The sequence below is a fragment of the Aphelocoma coerulescens genome, unplaced genomic scaffold (assembly GCF_041296385.1).
Source record: "Aphelocoma coerulescens isolate FSJ_1873_10779 unplaced genomic scaffold, UR_Acoe_1.0 HiC_scaffold_77, whole genome shotgun sequence".
Lineage (NCBI taxonomy): Eukaryota > Metazoa > Chordata > Aves > Passeriformes > Corvidae > Aphelocoma > Aphelocoma coerulescens.
Window position 1 is genome coordinate 611,622 of NW_027184063.1, and position 19,913 is coordinate 631,534.

Here is a 19,913-nt window from a genome sequence, read left to right on the forward strand (position 1 = left end):
CCTGAGAGGGGGAAGGAAAAATCTGAGCAAAACTTTCTCAAAGCAGTTTGCAGCTTGTTCAAGGTCACACAGAGATAGGGACTTTCTTCTTCCCAGCTTGCTGCTTCCCTGGTCAGCTTTTGGCCAGTTCTTCAGCTTCTTTTTCTCCAAAGGGAGACTGAGAGCTGAATTTTTTTTCATTCCCTGGAATTTTGGATTTTCTCCCTTTTCTGATGGGCTGCTTCAATATCAGAGCACATTGGCAGGACTTGCCACTGAGCACAGAGGGCCTGGCCCTGGCCCAAGCCCCAGCTCCGAGGAGACCAAAGGAAGGACTCTAACATTTTCTCAGGTTTTCCCTCCACACTGAAAGATTTTATTATTTAGCATTATTTTCCTTTTCCCGTGTGTTTGTTAAATAAATAGTTTTTATCTCCTTCACTTTCCTTTGAGGAAAACTTATTTTTTCCTGAACCAGGTTCAGGGGAGGGGTGGTTGTGCCTTCTCTCAGAGGATATATTTCTAAATTTGGCCAAACTGGCACATATGCAAATGAACCAAACTTACAAAACTGTGAAGAACTCCTGACCTGTTGTCCATCTTGGGGTCCCTCTTGGCAGTAGCCTCTGGCTACCCTGGGTGTACCTTTGAAGGCCTTGCAAATAAATACCTACCTTTATTCCCTTATTCTGGTCTAGCCTCTGTTTTTAGGTGGCCTCTCAAGGCATCAGCAGGGGCTGCGATTCCACACTTGTGGAGACCAGAACCGCCCCCAGGATCCCAACACTGCCTGACAGCGCTCCGGACACCGGGATGGTCGCGCGTCCGAGTCTCGGCCACTGTGCTGCTGCTTCGTTTGCTCGTAGGCAAACACCCAGAGGCCACTGTTAAGCCCGGATGGTCTCTGCTTCTGCCCTCTTCCTGATCCCGTGCAGGGATGGAGCACTGCTGTGCTTTCAGGAAGCTGCTCTTGAAAGCTTCCAGCATTCCAAGCTCCTTTGCCCTCCGTGGAGGCTTGCCACGGAATCCCTCACAGCTGCCTCCAGAGCATACTCCTGTTGGCTGTTCTAAAATCCAGGGCCTATCAGGGTGCTCAGCAAGACCTCTGACTCCACAGTGTTGTGGAACTGGACCTTCAGGACAGGGACCTTTCCAGCCTGAGCTGCCCTCGTTCCTCTGTGTCTCTGCACAAAACATGGCATGGTGTGGATACAAAAATGCTGCTAGCAAGGATTTTCTTGCTATTTTCTAAGCCCGTGAGAGACTTTTCTCTCTCACAGAAGAGGCAGCAGAGTTATGTAAACAACCAAACACCTGCAGCTTTGAAAAGTCTTGTTTATAGTACAGTAGAAAAATATTTTGACAATGGATGCTTTAGGATTTTAGCCAATCACGCCAAGGGGTGGCTGATCCTTTGTCCAATTAGACTATGAAGAAAAAAGTCTATGAAAGAGTTTGTAAAATAATTAAATAAATCAATCTTGCTGCACAATTCCTGCCTGCTGGATCTTCTCTCCTCCTCCCTACGGCTGCAGGACACGGTGATATACCCTAGGGTTGCAGTAATAGCACGGAAGAGAGCGGCAGGAGGGGCCTGTGTGTCCCAGGGCTCAGGTTTTGCGCCGCTTCAGCACCGCAGAGATGCAGGTCAAGTGAAGAAGCCAAACTGTTTATTAATAGGAGGCGAAGCAAAGGGGATGAGCTGGGAGGAAAAAAGGGGATGGGCAGGGTCTGAGGGCTGGAGGGATGGAGCTGTCAAAAGGGAGGGAGAGGGCAGAAGCTATGGGAGCTTTCCACAGGCTCAGCTGTGACCAGCATCAGCTGTGCCTGGAGCTCCAGCTGCTCTACTCTGTCTCCAGATGGTCTCATCTTCCAGGATATCTGGACATCTTAAAGGGACTCTGGTTCTGAGCCAGCAGATGAACGTAGTTCTGCAGCTCTTTTGTTGAATATTTCCTGAACTACGATGTTTGTCTGGGAAGGGCTGTCGTCTCTCCTCAGGGCTTGAAGGGCTGGAAGAGACAGGAACAGAGCCACGGTCAGAGCCTGGATCTGCGGGAATCCAAGCAGACCTTCCTGCCAGGGCCATCTCGCCCAGCTCCTGCCATGGCCAGAAGACAGCAGGGGCCAAGGAGATCAGCCAGAAGGTGCTGGCCATGAAGCTCCCCACCGTGTCCCTGAAACCTCTCTGTGCTCTGCCCACGTCACCCCGAGTCCACACATGGAGCAAAGCCCCCCACAGCCAGGGCAGGGATTGCAGCTCCCGAGCCAGGCATTGCAGCTCCCCCCGCCAGCCCCCGCTGACAGCCCGCTGCCCTCACTCACCCTCACTGAGGACCTGGAGCTCTTCCTTCTGCCCCCTCAAGAACACCCTGGCAGTCCCTGGGAGCACAGAGGCGGTCACGGCCCCGCGGCACAGCTCCCTCGCAGCGGCGCTGCCAGCCCCGTGGCCACACGCTCTCCTGCCCCGGCAGGGCTCAGCCCGGGCCCGTGCCGCATCCTGACGCCCGAGGGCACGGCTGCGAGAGGGCGGCAGCGGCCCCGAGGGCAGGCGGGGCTGCACGGCCCCGGGCCCGGCTGCGAGAGGGCGGCAGCGGCCCCGAGGGCAGGCGGGGCTGCACGGCCCCGGGCACGGCTGCGAGAGGGCGGCAGCGGCCCCGAGGGCAGGCGGGGCTCCACGGCCCCGGGCACGGCTGCGAGAGGGCGGCAGCGGCCCCGAGGGCAGGCGGGGCTCCACGGCCCCGGGCCCGGATGCCGCTGCCGGGGCAGCAGCCGGGGCTGGGGCCGAGCTGCGGCGGGGCGGGGAGGGGCCCCGGGCTCGTGGCTCACCGATGAACCTGACGGCCGCCTCTCGCAGGGACTGCTTGTGGGCTGTCCACGAACGGCAGGGCCTGGTGCAGGCGCTCGGCCGCTCGGCTCCTGTCCTCTGCCAGCTGCAGAGAGCGCCAGGAGGGAAGGGTTGGCGCGGGCTCAGCCCCTTGGCCGGGCTCTCTGCGCCCAGCCCTGGCCTCCCCTGCCCGCACGGCCCCGAGGCCCGGCCAGCAGCCGCTGGCGCCGGGCTCTGGAGGGGGCCGAGGGCCGGCTGCTGCCCGGGGAGCCGCGGTGCCGCCCCGCGCCACGGCCCAGCGGGGCCGGGGCTCCATCGGCAGCCGGCTCGGGGCCACAGGAGCCTGGAGAAGAGCCCAGGCAAGGGAGCGGCGTGTGGGGCGCAGGCTGGCGCCCCTGGTGCAGCACCGCAGCCAACCCCACACACTGGGTACCAGGGGCAGGGGGCTTCTCCAGGCTCAGCTTGGGCTTCCAGGCAGTCCTTACCAGGAGCTTGGCAAACTTCAACCTCTGGTCCTTCTTGAGCAGCTGCTCGAGATCTCTCCTCTTCAGGAACTTGGCTGCACAAATCAGTGTTTCGCGAGAAGCCTGGAGAGCAGCAGAGACCCAGAGATGGCACCACGGCCCAGGGCACAGGACCCGTGTCCCTGTGCCAAGGCTGGGAGGAGGCTGCAGCCTGGGAGGTGCCAGGGCTGGAGGCAGCCGAGCCCCCTCCCAGGGATGCAGCAGCATCACACAAAACCTTACCTTTGCCACACGCCAGTTCTCATCATCCCAGTAGATTATAAGTGGGTAAAGGCTCTGGTTCACAATCGTCTTCAGGGGCTTTTTTCCCTCATCCACTACCAACTCCATCACCTTGGAGAAGAGGTGAATGGAGAGCAGCTGCACGTGGCTATTGTCCTGGAGGAAAGGAAACCAACTTGATGCCATGATGATTTTTTGCCTTTTCTTTCATACCCCGTTTATATACCTTTTTATATTCTTAGTGGTTTTTGGCCTACATTCTTAGACTTATTTTGTTAAGCTAGGAGACTAAACATCTTAGAAACCGCAGACACCAAGGTCCTCTCCAGAACACATTTTGTAAACTAAGATAGGGCCATCGAGGGGGAAGGTTCCTTAGGGAGGGGGGCTCAATTGAGCCTCTCACTGGGGAATCTTTGATAGCTATGCTAATTAGTAAGATCTATAATGTTATACCCAATCTATCGTGTGTGTGCATTGCGGGGCGCATTTCGGCCCATTCCACGTGGGCGTGGTGCACCTAAGGATCCTTATAATAAATACAGAGGTAAAAGCCCTTTCTCCCTTCTAACCATGTTTGACTCTTGATTTTAAGACCAGGAAAAGGCATCAAACTACTCCAGGCCCACCTAGGCAAAGGCCTGAAAATGCAAAAGGCACAAAATTTCTGGGCAGCACCCAGTGCCTATGGCTGGGGCACAGAGCCTTACATTTGCAAAGAGTGGCAGGAGCGCCTCAGCCAGTTTCGGGGCGGTGGTGCTGGATACCAGGATGTCTTTGTTCTCGAGCACATTCATGAACACAGAGAGGGACATCCTGACCACCTCTCCATCTGCATCGCCCAGCAGCTCCACAAGCCGTTGGGACAGGCTGCCCATCCTTCTGGCCTGTGTGGAACACAAGGCTGTGCTGTGAAGCCATGAACGGCTGCACTGCCTACACCACCCTGGCCCTGCAAGCCCACCCTGCTGCCGCAGGGCCCAGAGGCCAAAGGCCTGTCCCAAAGCACTGGGGCAGCTGAGCCGGGAGGCAGGAGAGCTGGGAGCAGCTGCCTCAGCTCCTGAAGCCCAGCCAAGCCCATGTGACTGCTTTCCCCAGCGCAGCTTCAGCCGCTGCCGCCTTCTCACCATTGCGGGATCCTTGCTGAGCACCACGAGGCCTCTGAGTGCCAGGCGACATCTCTGCCTGCACTCGCTCAGCAGGTACCTGGACATGATCTCCAGGACACTGTCACCGCATTCCCTCAAGTCCAGGCACTCGAGGACCTGAAAGGCACAGGGCAGTGACAGGGGAGCCGGCCGGCAGGAGCCTGGAACCGCCCAGGGCTGGGCCCAGGCAGCAGCGCAGGGCGCGGGCACCGTCCCAGGCAGCTGCGGCTACGAGAGGGCAGAGAGGCGGGAGGCAGCTCAGCGAGGCAGTGCTGGCCGTCAGGCTCACCTCCACAAGGAATGCCAGGAAGGGCAGATCCCAGCCTGGCTCCTTCCTGCTCAGCAGCCCAAGCAGGAGGAGTGCAATCCCAGAACACATGGGGAGGGAGACCCGGCGCATCTCTCTGGCAGAGGGAAAAAGGCATCAAGGCTGTGAGCTGGGGGGGCAAACATCTCCCAGGACTGACTCACAGAGGTGCAGGGGATGTGGGTGCTCTGGGAGGTGGCTGCTCCTGAGCACCCTTCTCCAGCCTTTTCCAGTGCCCTTGGCCATCCCTCATTGACCAGGCCCTCTGGCCCATGGCCACAGGGGCTGTGTGGGGCACCTCGGGCACAGGGCACCAGTGCCGGGGGCAGTGGGGAGAAGGGGGTCTCACCTGGCCAGCAGACCCACTGCATAGTGCTGGGTGTCAGCACACAGCAGCGTGTCCCAGCCACGCTTGCGCTCCATAGCCACCACCTCATTGTCACAGCGCAGTCGACAGAGCAGAGCCTTCATGGCCTGCATTGCAAACCTGTGTGCAGAACAAAGCCCAGGTCACACTGGGAGCACTGGCGCTGGCCACAAGGGCATGGGAAGGACAGGAGGACTGGGACCTGTTGGAGTTGGTGGGAAGGCGGTGTTCCTCCCGGCACGCTCTCCAGAAGTGATCAACTTCCTCTGGCATCTGCTGTGTGGTGATGACAACATGGGAGAGCAGAGCCACAAAGATGCGGGAGGAGTAAAGGTTCATTGCCTCGTGGCACCGAGGCACCTGGACAATCACCCACAGCGCCAGAGTTGCCTGCAAAAGAAGCAGCCCGAGACAGCGCTCAGTGCTGAGCTGTCCATGTGGCAGGGCCTGAGGGGAGACGCAGGGGGAGCACCGGGCCTGGTGCCCCCTGAGCCTGCCCCTAGCTCAGGTTTCAGCCCAGCGCCTGAGGCAGGGAGAGGATGGAGAGCTGCTGGAGCGGCAGCTTGGGGGTGAACAAAGGCCAGTTCCAGAAACTCACAGCCAGGGCAAGGACAGGTGTGTCGTCCCCATCAGAGGTGGACAAGCTGTTCAGAGGCCAGTCCTCCATCACACAGAGCAGTGTTGGCAGCACCTTCTCCAGTGTGCTGCCTGACAAGCCTATGAGTCTCCACATCATTGTGGCAGCTCTGTGGGATCAGAGCTCTAAGTCAGGGGCGTCTCAGTCACAGTACCATGCCCTGTGCAGCTGTGGGGGCCCAGGTGACAGAGCCCCGGTGCCCTGAGGGGCAGGGAGGGAGCATGGCAGCAGGCTCAGGAAACAGAGGGGCCTGAGGGTCCTGGAGCTCTCCGCCTGTCTGGCAGACCCCATTGGACAGGTGGCACAGGGCAATGGGCCCTAAGGGCTGGTGAGCCCTGAGCTCTCAAGGCAGCTGGGCCCCGTACCTGTCGCACGATGGGGCACAGCGCAGGAGGGTCAGCACCACATCAGCGGGGTGCTCTTCAGCCAGCCTCAGAACGTTAATGGGCAGCCTGGGATCCACAGTGACATGGGACCCGAGTCTCTGGTGAATGTTCCTCACCATGGCTGGCACCTGGAGGAGGCATGGGGAAGACTTGGAGCACTGTCCAAGGGAGCAACTTCCCCAGCTGCCCCCAAGAAATGCTTCCCTTCTCGACTCACTGCTCTGGCCTCAAAGGCTGAGGGGGCCCAGCAGCTGTGGCTTGAGGGGGCACAAGATCCTTGGAGTGTCCAGCCCTGGCCCCAGGCTGCTTACCTGCTGCTGAGAAGAATCAGCACTCTCCTTGAAATAACCCAGTTTGGGAGCATGAATCCCAGTGGGAATGGGCATAGTGTCAGTATTTGGGATGCCCTGAGTCTCTCCGGTGTCGGTGTTTGTGATGGCCATGTCCTCAGTCCCTGCCATGAGAGTCTTCGCCGTGTGATCATTCATTGGACTGTCAGAGTCTTCTGAGGGTGCAGTGATATCTGTGCTGACACCAGGCTCTGCCTGGAGCTTGGTCAGCCCAGAGTCAGGCTCAGCTGTGCCCTCACTTGCTTTGGTGCTGGTCTTTCCACGCCGGATGCACATGAACTTCCAGAACATCTGCAGGAGAACAAAGGACAGGGAAGAGAGGGATGTTCCAAGGGGTGCTCCAGGAGCGGTGCTCGGCTGAGCAGCGACAGCAGGCCCAGCCCAGGTGGGGATGGCTGCAGGTACCTGCACTGTTCTCCGGAAGCGGCCATGGGCACGGTCCTTCTTTTGTGTCCGGTCCAGGGCTGCATCTGGCAAAGAGCGAGCGCAGCCAGAGCTGAGGGGCTGCGGGAGAGGCCGGAGAACGCAGCCCAGCCCTGCGCTCCCCAGGCAGGGACAGCCCCGGGATGCCCAGGGGATGGAACATGACTGCTGCAGGGGGTCTGGCCTGGCCCCTCTTCCGTCCTATCCATGGGCCTGTTCTCCAGGGATGGGATGGGATGGGATGGGATGGGATGGGATGGGATGGGATGGGATGGGATGGGATGGGATGGAACGGGACGCGATGGGACGCGATGGGACGCGATGGGACGCGATGGGATGGGATGGGATGGGATGGGATGGGATGGGATGGGATGGGATGGGATGGGATGGGATGGGATGGGATGGGATGGGATGGTGCCAAGCTGGCTGCCGCCATCAGCCCTGTGGCCCAGCTCTGTCACTCACTGTCCTGCCGTGGCTGGAACTGCTCCAGCTCTTCAGGCTGTTGTGCTGGGGCAGCTCCAGGGCCTTTTTTCCCCCTGAACACTTTGAACAGGCCACGGAATCTGCCCGCCATGCCGCAGTCTGGCCTCGAGGGCACCTTCAAGAGAGATGCCTGGGGAAAGCTCTGAGTGAACAAGTCCTGCACTTGTGCCTTGAAGGCACCAGCAGCAGAGAAGCCTCAGGAAGGCTACAGGACAGCAAGTCCTGCACCCTGGTCTCAGAGGGCTCCTGCCACAAGGACAGGAGACTCCTCGTCAAGGATTGTGGTCAGCAAAGCCAAGGGTCTGGCCTTGAGGGCACCGGCCACAGGGATGGGAGATGCCTCGGAAAAGCTCCGGGGCACCAAGTCCCACGGTCTGCCCTTGAGGGCACCTGCAAAAGAGAAGCCTCGAGAAGGCCACAGGTCACCAAGTCCTGTGGTCTGGCCTCGAGGTCACCTGCAGGAATAACGCCTCGGAAAAGCTCCGGGTCAGCGAGGAACGAGTGCGCTGTGCGGGGGCTCCTCACGGCACCGCTCTGTCCCGTCCTGTCCCGTCGCGTGCTCCGAGCACTGTGGCGTGGCCGCGTCGCCGCCAGCCCCTATGTCAGCACGTGTCACAAAGGGCCCTGGGACACCCTGTCCCGTTCCACCCCACGGTGACCGTGCTGCACCATGTCACAAAGGGCCCTTGCACACGCTGCCACCTGCCCTGGGGCCACCCCCAGCCCACCCCAAGTGGCCCAGGTTGGAAGGAATGCCCTGCCCCAAGTGTCTAAGGCAGCCCAACAGGAATTTTAGCATCGGCTCCAGCCATAAGCAAACGCTCCCCTGCTCTGTGGGCTCGGGGCAGCACCAGGAGCCCCCACGGCTGCCGCCGCAGCCGCCGCGGGAAGGGCTCGGGGTCTTCCACAGAAGCTGGCACGGCCTCCTTGGGACACGTCCCGGCCGGTGGCCATCCTAAAGCCGGGGCTGTGACACAGACAAGGAACGTGTGGGCCAGGGCACGAATGCTGCTCTGACCCCTGGGGCCCGGGGAGCGCTGAAATCAGCAGGTGTGGCAGAGTCCCCTCCGAAGCAGACCTGCCACCCCCAAGCCCTGGCAGCGCTGGTGCCCATCTCCTGCCCCAGAGACCTGTGCCCCCAGGGGCTTCTCTGCCAGAGGGCAGCCAAAGCCAAGGTGCATTGGGGTCTGTGCTCCTTCCTACAGGGGGCTGTTGGCAGGAGCAGCTGGAGTGACTGGGGGCAGCGCTTGGTATCCAACAGGAGATGTTGCTCCTTCCTGGAGTGAATTTTTTCATGGAAGGGATTAGCAGTAGCACCAGAACAGCATCAGCTGCTGAGTTTCACAGGGCAAAGAGATTCTACAGAGACACTGTGACGTTTCCTTGTGCTTTTCTGTCTTTCTTGCATTCTGGAAATGAAAGAATTGGCCCAGCCTCTGATATTCAACATTCCTGTTGCTGTGTGTCTGGCTGTGGCAGCTCACATTCAAACACAACTGCGTCCCTGCTGAGCAGGGCAATGGACGGCCACAAACAGGGAGGTTCCCCAGGGAACATCAAGGGAGACACCTGGGGAAGTGCAGAGGATAGGGATAGCTGTGGGAGGAGAAGCTGTTCTGTGTCTCTGATGATGGTGCCAGCACCCTGAAGGAGCAGCCAAGACAGGCGCTGGAAGCACACAGGTCCCACCCTTTTCTGCTGTCACATGGACTCGGGACACACTTGTTGCCACAGGTCCAGCAGCCGTGATGCAGGAACAACAGAGGGCCATGCATTGGTAGGGAATGGCCTCCAGCAAGAGCAAAGCAGGATCCTCTGGCAGCAAAGCCTGAGCTTGTGAACCGGGCCATCTCCTCTGCACACAGCAAAGTGCTTCCCTCCACCCCTGAACGTCTGCCAGCTTTTCTTTAGTGCCGGCTGCATCTTCCTTTGTTCCAAGCAAGTCCAGGATTTAGTTTGGAAGCTCATGTACGTGTCTTTAAGGGGCCTGCATGCAGGAGAGGGATGGCACCTGCAGTGCAGGGCTTGTGTCCCATCAGAGTCTCTCTCTCACGATGGCACCAATGCTGCCGCCTTGGGACGCCTGACTGTGGAAGGCGAGTCTGCCCTCAAGCACGGCCACTGAAGTCAGTCAGGGGCACAGGCTGCAGCTGAAGCTGCCAAGCGTCGCTGTGAGGCTGGCAAGGCAAGAGGAAGCCATTGTGGCCAATTCTGCTGGAGCCTTTTGCCCAGCCACGTGCAGCTGTGCCCACAGTATGGCCCCGTTTGGCGTCCCGGCTGGTGCGGATGCCTTGTTGAGCTGGTGCCGGCATTGGGGCTCCTGCTGTTCCTGTGCACGCTCTGGTGCTGTTTCTGTGGCGTCCAGAGCTGTTTCGGCAGCAGCGACTCGGCAGCCCTGCTCGAGGAGACATCGCCGCCCTCCCCATGGTGGCAGCAGCTGTGCGGGCCCAGAGCTCTGTGCCAGGGGGGCCTCGGTCACAGCCCCGTGGCCTGGGCAGCCGCGGGGGCCCGGGCTGGCCGCCAGCCCTGCCTCTGCCCACCGCCCCTTCTTGGCAGCAGCCAGGGGCCGTGCCCCAGCAGGGCTCCCCGCCCTCCTTGTCCCCAGCCAGCCCAGCCTCGGCACCTCGGGGTGCTCCCCACCCTCCTGCTGAGGCCCGGCCTTGAGGGCTTCTGCCGCAGGCCTGGGAGATGCTTCGGGGAAGCGCCAGAGCAGCCGGGCGGCAGGAACGAGGCGGCTGCCTGGAGGCTGCTTATGGCCTCTGACAGCCACTTCCTCGGGCCTTCCCACCACCCCAGCCCCTCAGGGGCCTCCTGTTGTTCTGCCAGGGGGCAGAGGCGATTTAAAGGACACAGCACCGGGAAGAATGCTCTTATTTTACTGTGAAATTAAGGAACCGCAAATGTAAAACGATACATTCAATAAAACTAGGGGCTTGGATTTAGCAACAAGCAAAAATAAGCAAGGCAATGCACCTAATTATTACTATCCAAGAGAAAGGAGAGTGATTTAGAAAGATGCATCACCAATTGCCTAAATACCTTGCCACCATCCAGATCCGCAGTCGTTGGGGAGCCCCGTTTTGCAGCAAGGAGCTGGAGAACCCTTCCCGTCAATTGGGAGAATCCTATGGGTGCATCTACCCGTATGTGAGGCCTCCAAATTTGCCCCAAACTCGGGTCCAGCTTTTAGAGGCCCAAATCAGGAAGTCCAAGCGACTTGATTGTGTTTTTAGTCTGGAAACACCTGGGTCTGATGGCACACTTTGCAACCAGCAGGGGCCACAGCTTGGCCAGTGCCCAGGCCTTGCCTGGGAGGGTTTCCCCTCAAACACCCTGCAAACAAACCTTTATTCATGTCAGCTGGGGAAAGTTTCTTAAATTATCCATTTCTTGCAGATAACTGTACACGATTATGGGAAAGTTTCTAAAGCAGCCTGTTTGGCATTAAACAGCTAGCATAAGCATCTTTGTCATCTGTTTTTAGCTGAATAATACTGATGGTGTTAGTCACAGATTGGCCAGGGTTCATCTTGTAGGTCAGCTCCGGCTGAGGCCTGCTGCTCAGGCCTCAGCACATCAGTCGCTCCTCTGACTTACAGGATGAATCATGGTTGTCAGATTGCCTCTGCAGTTGTTGCATATGGGGTTGGTGGATCTTGAGGTGTAGCTGCGAGCTGCCTTCCCTGTACTGTGTGCTGGATGAGTCGTACAATACAAGGAACAAAACAAGGAATAAACAAGAAGGTAGCAGCTGCACTGTTCCAGTTTGGCCAAATTTAGAAATATATCCTCTGAGAGAAGGCACAACCACCCCTTCCCCCCCCCCCCAGCATTAATTTCTGGGCACAGGCAGCGATATGGTATACACATCATAAGGTCACCCCAAGACATTCACAAAGGGAAAGGAGAAAGGGCCCCTTTGAGCCACAGACTCCCTGGCAGCCACAAGAATATATCTGGTTCCCAACATTCCCATGTCTGGGTTGGTACATGGGCTAATTTTCTCATCTCCCGAGTTGTCTGTTTTCCTACTTTTCCATTGTCATCAATTTGTAAGCGACAGTTGGATTCATTTTCTTTCCTGCAAACTCCTCCTTCTTCTGCCGGTAGTCTAAAACCCCGCGATGCTGGAAAATCGCATTCCGCGTTTGCGTGGATTGGTCGGCCATAAGGTCAGGGGCGGCAGCCCTCTGGTTAGTTATTATCTCCGAGACAGCTTGCAGTCTTATTATCCAATTCAGATTATAGGCAGGTTCTCTGGCCCCTGACACCAATTGGCTAGGGCTCCATGGAGCCACTCCATAATGTTGTAGAACTCTCTCAAGTGGCCATTCATCATGTCCCCATCTTTGGGAGCTTCCCTTACTTAGGGAGGTGTCAAGAGACCATGTTTCTCTGACCAAATCATGATATACTTTGACTCTGAGCGCTGTCCCCTGACTTTGTGTCCATGTCCCTGATGGGCCTATTGTTAAGGATGTGCAGTGCATCAGTGAGATGGGTTCTCCACCAGGACAGGTGCCCATCTCCCAGGTTTCTCCACTGCTCTTTCAACAGCCCATTCATTTGCTCAGGTAATCCCACAGCTTGGGGATAATATGGTGTGTGAAAACCCCACTGAATGTTTTTCTGCTCAGCGTACTGCTGAATGAATTTGTTCTGGAAATGAGACCCATTATCTGTTTGACTGGGTAATGGCATTCCGTAATACAGAATTATTGTGTCTATAGTACAGATGGTGCTGTGCTGAGCGGCCTTCTCACAAGGATGGGCAATCAAATACCCAGGATATGTGTCTATGGCAGATATATTTACACCCTCGGTCCTGGGGTAGAGGTCCAATGTAATCCATTTGCCAAGTTGGTCCAGGCAATTTTCCTCTCCCCAGCTGTCCTTTTACAATGTTTGGCACCGGGTGTTTGTACATATGTTGGCACGTGGGGCATTGAGCAATTCTAGTTCTACTCATATCGAGTGACATGGCAATGCCGTGCTCTTGAGCCCACCTGTAAGGGGCTTTTTGTCCAAGGTGCACACATTTTTGGTGTGCACATTTTGCCAGGCCTTCGTGATCCTCCTTTGGAGGGAACTCCGGTCTGGCTTGGGAAATCTTTGCCCGGTTGCCTGCAACAGAGTTATAAAGTCACTCTAAAGTGTCTGTGTCACTATGGACATCAACATGAATCACAGTCACATCAGTTCTTTGCACCATTTCCCAAAGGTCACTCCACAGTTCCTTTCCCCAGACCTCTTTGGAGTAGATTTTCCAGGCTCTGCCCACCCATGTTGGTAGCCACAGAGCGAACCCATTTAGCTACCGACCAAGAAGCAGTATAGGAAAGGCATTCTCCTAGATCTTCTTGTTTTAAAGCCATATCAATTGCATAGAATTCAGCATATTGACTGCTTTTCCTCTCTCTGATCATTTCTAAAAACTTTTCTGAATGAGGATGGTCAGCTACTGCTTTCCAAAACCTTTTCCCTCCTATATATTTAGCCGACCCATCCGTAAACCAAGCATGTTCTTTTTCCTGTGGCGTTAGTTGATTTGAAGGCTTTTCCCACTTCCCTGGAGATTCTCTCTCAGCTGTGAAGTTGGCCCTCACCTCTTGGTCCCTCCCGGGGGCAGCTGCTATTGGCTCATGAAGAGTGGCTATCCGCCCCGTTCCCACCTTGGCCCTATCCCGAATATACCACTTCCAATTTACAGTACCACACTCCGGAGCGTGCCCAATCCAATGGGCTTTTGGGGACCTTCTGACCCACTGCACTATAGGAATTTCCGGATGAAGAGCCACTTCATACCCTATGGTAAGTTGTTCTGTTTCCATCAGTGCCCAATAACCTGCCAATAACTGTTTCTCAAAAGGTGTGTAGTTGTTTCCTGCTTCTGGCAACTTCCTCCCCCAAAACCCTGGGGGAACCTTTTTCTTTCCCTGTTTCTGCCAGAGGCTCCCATCAGTATGTGACCCATTTACAGGTACATTTAACTCAACTTCTCCCTTTTGCATAGGCCATAGATCTAAAGGCCTTTTTGGCTAATAGCCTCTTTGGCTAATTCAAAGGCAGCCTGCTGCTCACTTCCCCATTCCAATTCCCTATTTCCCCTGGTTACTTTATGCAGAGGGGTTGAGATTTGTCTCAGATGCAGAATATGTTGTCTCCAAAAGACGAATAATCCAATAAATCTTGGTGCCTCCTTTTTATTTGGTGGCACAGCAAACTCTAAAATTTTCTGTCGGGCTTTGGGGAAGATTTCCCGATGCCTGCATTGCCACTGAATTCCCAAAAATTTCACTTGAATTTTGGTAGGGTTAATTTCCCAGTCTTTCTGTTTCCTATGATCCACAACTAATTCAAGGACTTGTTGCACTTCCTCCTCATTGCTGCCCTGGACCAAGATGTCATCTATATAATGAATGAGTTGTGTATGAGGAGTCAGTTTGATTTCATCCAAGTGCTCAGCCGCTGATGACAAATTGTTGGGCCGTGCACACATGCCTGGGGCAATGTGCTGAGTGTGTAGTGTCATCCCTGCCACGTAAAGGCAAAGTGACGCCCCTGCTCCTCAGCAGTGGGTCCTGCAAAGAAAGCATTAGCCAAATCAATTACTGCATACCAGGTTCTTCCAGAGTGTTCCTGGATTTTTTCTATTAAAGTAACAATATCTGGTACAGCTGCTGCAAGAGGTGGCTGTGTTTATTTGATTCTCTAAAGTCCACGGTCATTCTCCATGACCTGTCACTTTTCTTGGCAGGCCAGACAGGGTTATTCCAAGACATTCTAGTGGGTTTTAAAACACCCACTAAGTCTTTAATTGCCGGTGAAATGTCTTCATGCCCCCCTGGGATTTGGTACTGCTTCATGGTTACCAATTTAGCTGTGGCAGGAATCTGCACAGGGGGCATTTTCACCTGCCTGACTAAAACTGGCCGGGCACTGATATAAGGCTTTGTCCCAAACTGATATAAACCATTGGATAAATTTAAAGCCAGTCCCATTAAGATACCAATCCCAACTATATATTCAGGGACCAGGACAATCATAACTGAATGCAATCATCTGGGAAGGTTCCCTAGTTTCATTTTGATTTGTGTTTGCACAGCTTCAATTTGTTTCCCCCCACCAAATCTGTAATAATCACTGGTTGTCCTTTAAATTTCTTGGGGTTCCCATAAATGTAAAGAGGCCTCCGCTCTGGTGTGAATCCAGGCTTTTACAGTTTGTGAGGACCAGTTTTTCCAAAGTATCTGAAGCTCCATGGGAAGCCGCCAGTCCTTTTGTGCTGATTGCACGGGAGCTTGGCCATTATCTCATTCTTGTTTAACATGCTGAACTATTTCCCTAGTGTCTTTCCAGGGATACAGGTCAGAATAGGGTCCCCAGCCCTCCCTCTCCCCCAGAACAGCCGACCCGCTCGCGGTGGGCCCTCCGCAAGCAGATGTGAAGTCCCGTTGAGGCTCTGGGGGTGCCGTAGGCCGAGTTGTTCCCGTATTTTTTGCTTTAGCATTCTGCACTTTCTCGCTAGGTTTGTGCAATGCTCTCTGTTTCTGTGTCTTCCATAAATCAGGAGCTGGGATCCCATCAATTTTATCGTGAGACACGCTGGGGAGATTGACAGCTGGATTGACAATCTCTTAGAGAGCAAGGAGGACTGTATTGCACTGATATCCCTGTGATCAAGGGTATTGGCTTGCACTGGGATGTACTGGAGTGCAAATGGCAACGAATAACAAAAAAATGCAGGTGCCAATATTGTCCTTGTCAGTTTTGCTGAGCTTAGTGCCTGCTGTTTCTGCTTGGCCTGTCAGTCAGCCAAGAACCAACGTGTGAGTTACCCTGGCCAATGCAACAGGGCAAGATACTCTGTGCTTAGCCACTGCTACTCCTGACAATCCTCTTTCTACCGGCCTTGTTGGCTTGCCAATAGGTGACTGGCCAAAGCCTAAGGCAGTTAGCAAGCTTTTACAATCACGCAATCACGCTGATGCTTGAGATCAGTGGGCTTCATACCTTCCCCGGGCAACTCTTGAGCTGCAAGAAATAGAGCTTTTAGGATCTGTGAAAATAGGCCTTTGTGCTAAATTTAATTACTCTGGATCTGATCAGTCCAAAGTATGGGATGTTTCTCCTAACCAACCCATATTTGCAAATGAAAGTGCCTGGTGCAATTCCAGTTCACCACATATTTCACACTCTACTACTGTTCCTCTGGCTTTGCCTCCAGGGGTGTTTTTTATTTGCAGAGACCCGAGCATGGGCTGCGATTCCATCACACATCAAGGGAGGTCCTTGCAGCTTAGGACGACTCTCACTGTTAACACCTAACACGTAGCTATGATTTTACAGCATAAACTACGGAGAGGAAAATGCAGCACCCGTGTGTTTGCCCCTGATTGTGATGACAACACCAAATTTTGGCCATCAGGTGCTCGATGGGCTGTTTCCTTCCTTTCTCCACAAATAGCAGCTGCTAAAGTCCTGGGACTGTTAAACAAGTTAGGATGTTGGCTAGCTTGGCAGGCTAACACCACTTCCCTTGCTTTAGCCGGATTATGAACAGGTGTCGGTTCAGTAAGGCACGCTACACTGCAAAATAGAGCTGCCATTGATTTTTTGTTCTTAGCACATGGACGTAGATGTGAGGATTTCAATGGAATGTGTTGTATGAATTTGTCTGATCTTTCAAAATCTATTCATGCCCACATTAAAGAATTACAAACAAGCGTGTCAAAATTGCACGAAGAATCAGAATCTGATTGGCTCAACAGTTTGTTTGGCAACTGGCAAATTGCAAGATAGATCAAAAATCTGCTTAAAATTAGATGCCTGATCCTATTGGTTATTTTTTGCATCCTGCTCATTGTGCCGTGTTTATTGTCTTTTTTGCAAAAGTATAGGAGAATGTTTCACGAAGGATGTCTGGACTTCAGGCAGCTCTCCTGAAAGCTGTTTATTGCATAGGCGAAGTTACAGCAGCTCAGGGAGTGGGTATCCAGAGCCAGCCCTACAGCTGCCAGCTCCAGCTGTAGGCATACCTGAAGCCACTTGCTGTTCAAGTTACAAAGCATTTTATACTTTTCTTTGCAGAGTATCTTAACACATAACAACCAATAAGCACCATACACAATACCTTTACATTTGCCTATAGCCTATCATAACTACTACCATCACCATATTATGGTCATTATTATCCAATCACAAGAGTAAGTTACAATTTAAGCTTACAGTGGAAAATTCTTAGACCTCTCTTCTTCTTGCTACATCAACATTTCTTGTTTGCCTGCAATAGCTCTCTATTTGGTAAAGACATGTTTTCTATTTACTTATGCTCTTCTTGAGACTTATTTACTTGGTGAAAAACAGGTCTTTGTTTGTAGTCACATACCTTTGTCCTAATCATAAAAATCTCCTTCCAACTCATCTCCAACCTTTGCCTTCTCAGTTACTCAGCGATCAGTGTTTCAGCAAAACATCTTTTAGTCTATATCAAAACTTGCTTTCATTTCTAGCTCATCCTCAGTTTCTACATTCAGAGATCTTTCTGCCAAGCCTACATACCTTACCAAACTTTCTTACCAAACTTTCGTCCTCTCCAACAAGAGAGAGAGAGAGAAAGAGAAAAGAAAAAAAAAGGCAACGAGAGAAAAGGAGGGAGGGAGGGACATGGCAGGACATCCTCCTGCCATGACTGACGCTCCTCACGGCCCCTCACAGCCCCTCACAGCCCCTCTCAGCCCCTCTCAGCCCCTCACAGCCCCAGGCGTGGGCTCCTCCCAAGGAGAAGGGGTCAGGCCCTGCTTGTTCTCCTTTTATTTCGGGCACTTCACAGCAACGAGCACAGAAAGGCTGAACCGGAGCCTTTCCCCAGCGTTTCCCTCGGGGTTAATGCCGAGGCCGAAGCTCTGTGCCGGCGCTGGCCCGAGCGCGAACATCCCTGCAGCCCCCGAGCCTTTGCTGTCCCCCGGGCCCGTTCCCTGTCCCCGAGTCCCGCCCGGCTCTGGCAGCAGCAGGAGCCGCAGCGCAGCGGGCGCCGGCCCGGCCCGGCCGGGGCTCCCGGGCACGAGCAGCAGCAGCGCCGGCCCTTCCCGCCCGCTCCCGCCTCGGCTTCCCAAGGGCTTTTTCCAGGTGAATTCTGGAGCAGAGCAACCATCACCCCCAAACAGCCCCGATTCCTCAGGGCCCGGCTGTGCTGCCCTGAGCCAGCCTTCAGAGAAAGGAAGGATCGGGTTCCAGCGCTGCTCTCAGCACGGTTTTACTCCCCCTGAGCTGACAGCACGGGGCTGTTGTTGCCTTTGTCTTGGGAACTGGAGATCGCGGCTACTCTTGCCCCTCTTCTGGTTGCCACCTGAATTTTATCAGGAAAACTGCAATTGCCTCTTTTGATCAGCACTACCCACGGTGCTTTCGTGACAGTGAACTCAGTATTTTTGTCACAGGCATCATGATTAGCAGAGACTGAAATGCTCACAAGTCCTTGAGCACTCAGTTGAGGGGAATTGAAGCCATCCAGACCACAGTCACAGTGCTCAAACACAGCCCTGTTGCTGGTGCTGTTGAAATAAAATCAGCTTACAGAGCCCATCTCAGAAATTGCCTGTGGAGTGGCAAAGAAAACTAAGAAATCCACCAGGAGGAAGAGAAAACAGAACTTCTTGACTCTCTTCATGGCTTCTTCCCAGCAGCAGAAATGGGAGACGCCCAGAGCTGTTTGCAGCTGCTGCTGATCCCAGCTGGAGCCCAGCCTGCCGCAGGGTCCCAGCGGAACCGGAGCCCAGCCCGGGCAGCTCCCGCAGTGTCGGGAGCTCAGCGCACGCGGGGCCAGGCCCGGAGCCCTGGGCACGGCCGCCGATTGCGGGGCAGCGGCGCAGAGGGAACGTCCTGCGGCCCAAACCTCCTGCTCCTCCCACACAGCGCCCATCGCTCTCCCCCTCCTGCTCTCCCAGCACGGCACAAATTCCAGCTGGGAGGAGGCTTCCCAAGAGAGGGCTCGGCTCCTGTTTCAGCCTGAGTGTTCCTGCAGAAGAACAGGGCATCTTTCAGGCAGTTCCACAAGCTCAGGGTTCTCATTTGATGAGGAATCTGGCATGCAAATGGCCTTGTTAGGAAGGATAAAAGCAGAGGAAATGGATTAGAAATTATTAGAAAAAATTATCCTTCTTCTAGACAAAGCTCACCAAATCATTCTCTGCATTTCTCCTTTTCAGATTATTTCAGTGTCTGAGAGGTCCAGCTTGCATGAACTGATTGTGCTCTTGATTTATACCAATGCAAGAGATGTAGACTGATCTAAACTGAACACAGAAACAAAGTACCTCTGTCAGCCCATTTTCATGTTCTAGATCACTTTCCAGATGCCCATGGAGATGTGGGAATGATTATCACACACCTCTCCATTTCTGGCTGCAGGCTCTGGGGATTCTTTGAGTTCAGCCAGGGTTGCAGTGCCTAACAATTCCTGGTTCCACCTCCTGGTTTCTTAGGTTAGAACAGCCACAATGAAAACCTCACCGATGGCACAACTGCCCAGCCCACAGGGAAAAGAAAGGACAACTTGTAAAGTTCTCCCAGCATTTGTCCTGCTTTGCTGCAGCAGTCGTGCTGCACTCACAGTGTGGGAAGCCAAGAGAAGCTGCAGTTGGGGGCACATCTTGTGACAGGAGCTGCACCTCGTTCTCCCGGAAAGGTTCTTGAAAAGAGCAGACAGGACTGTGGAGAAGATTCCCAGAAAACTGAAACAGCTTTCCAGAAGTGAAATGAAAATGGAAAGAAACAATCCAAGGTGTTCTCCTCTCTATTTCTGTGCTCCCCTTTTCCATGTTTCACTGCTTCTCCATCCCATGAATTCCAAATGGATCTCACCTCTAAGATCTGTGCCTTAGCGAGTTTTAGACACTCTGAAATATCATGAGCTGCACACAGTTTGCCTTCCCCCGTTTTTATTGGAAAGCAATGCTGGAGACAAAAGTGCAGAGCTTGGGTGGGACGCGAATTCTACAGGCAGGGAATGTGGCCCGGCAGTGTCTGACCCTCAGCAGGGGCAAGGCACAGCAGCAGCCGAGGGGATTTCTCTGCCACCGTGCAGGAGCGAGGACTCTGGATCAGGGCTGGACACGGCAAAGTTCCCGTGTTCGCACAGACTCAGGGGCTGCCCCCGGGGAGAGCGGGCTCGGCCGTAGGGAGCGTGGGGCGAGCGGGGAACGGACACTCGGACACGCGGACACGCGGACACGCGGACACGCGGACACTCGGACACT

General features: G+C 54.6%; 1 protein-coding gene across 1 annotated transcript; it reads right to left on the reverse strand.

Annotated features, from left to right (window-relative positions):
- Positions 1-1,687: 1,687 nt before the first annotated feature.
- LOC138102492 (maestro heat-like repeat-containing protein family member 7) lies at positions 1,688-7,747 on the reverse strand. The gene is given in 16 exon segments (XM_069000189.1): positions 1,688-1,991; positions 2,305-2,361; positions 2,809-2,842; positions 2,844-2,912; positions 3,292-3,393; positions 3,553-3,708; positions 4,263-4,439; positions 4,680-4,817; positions 4,990-5,104; positions 5,357-5,494; positions 5,577-5,764; positions 5,973-6,120; positions 6,377-6,525; positions 6,709-7,038; positions 7,153-7,217; positions 7,636-7,747. Coding segments are annotated over 16 exon segments (2,100 nt in total). The 3' UTR covers positions 1,688-1,869.
- Positions 7,748-19,913: the final 12,166 nt, after the last annotated feature.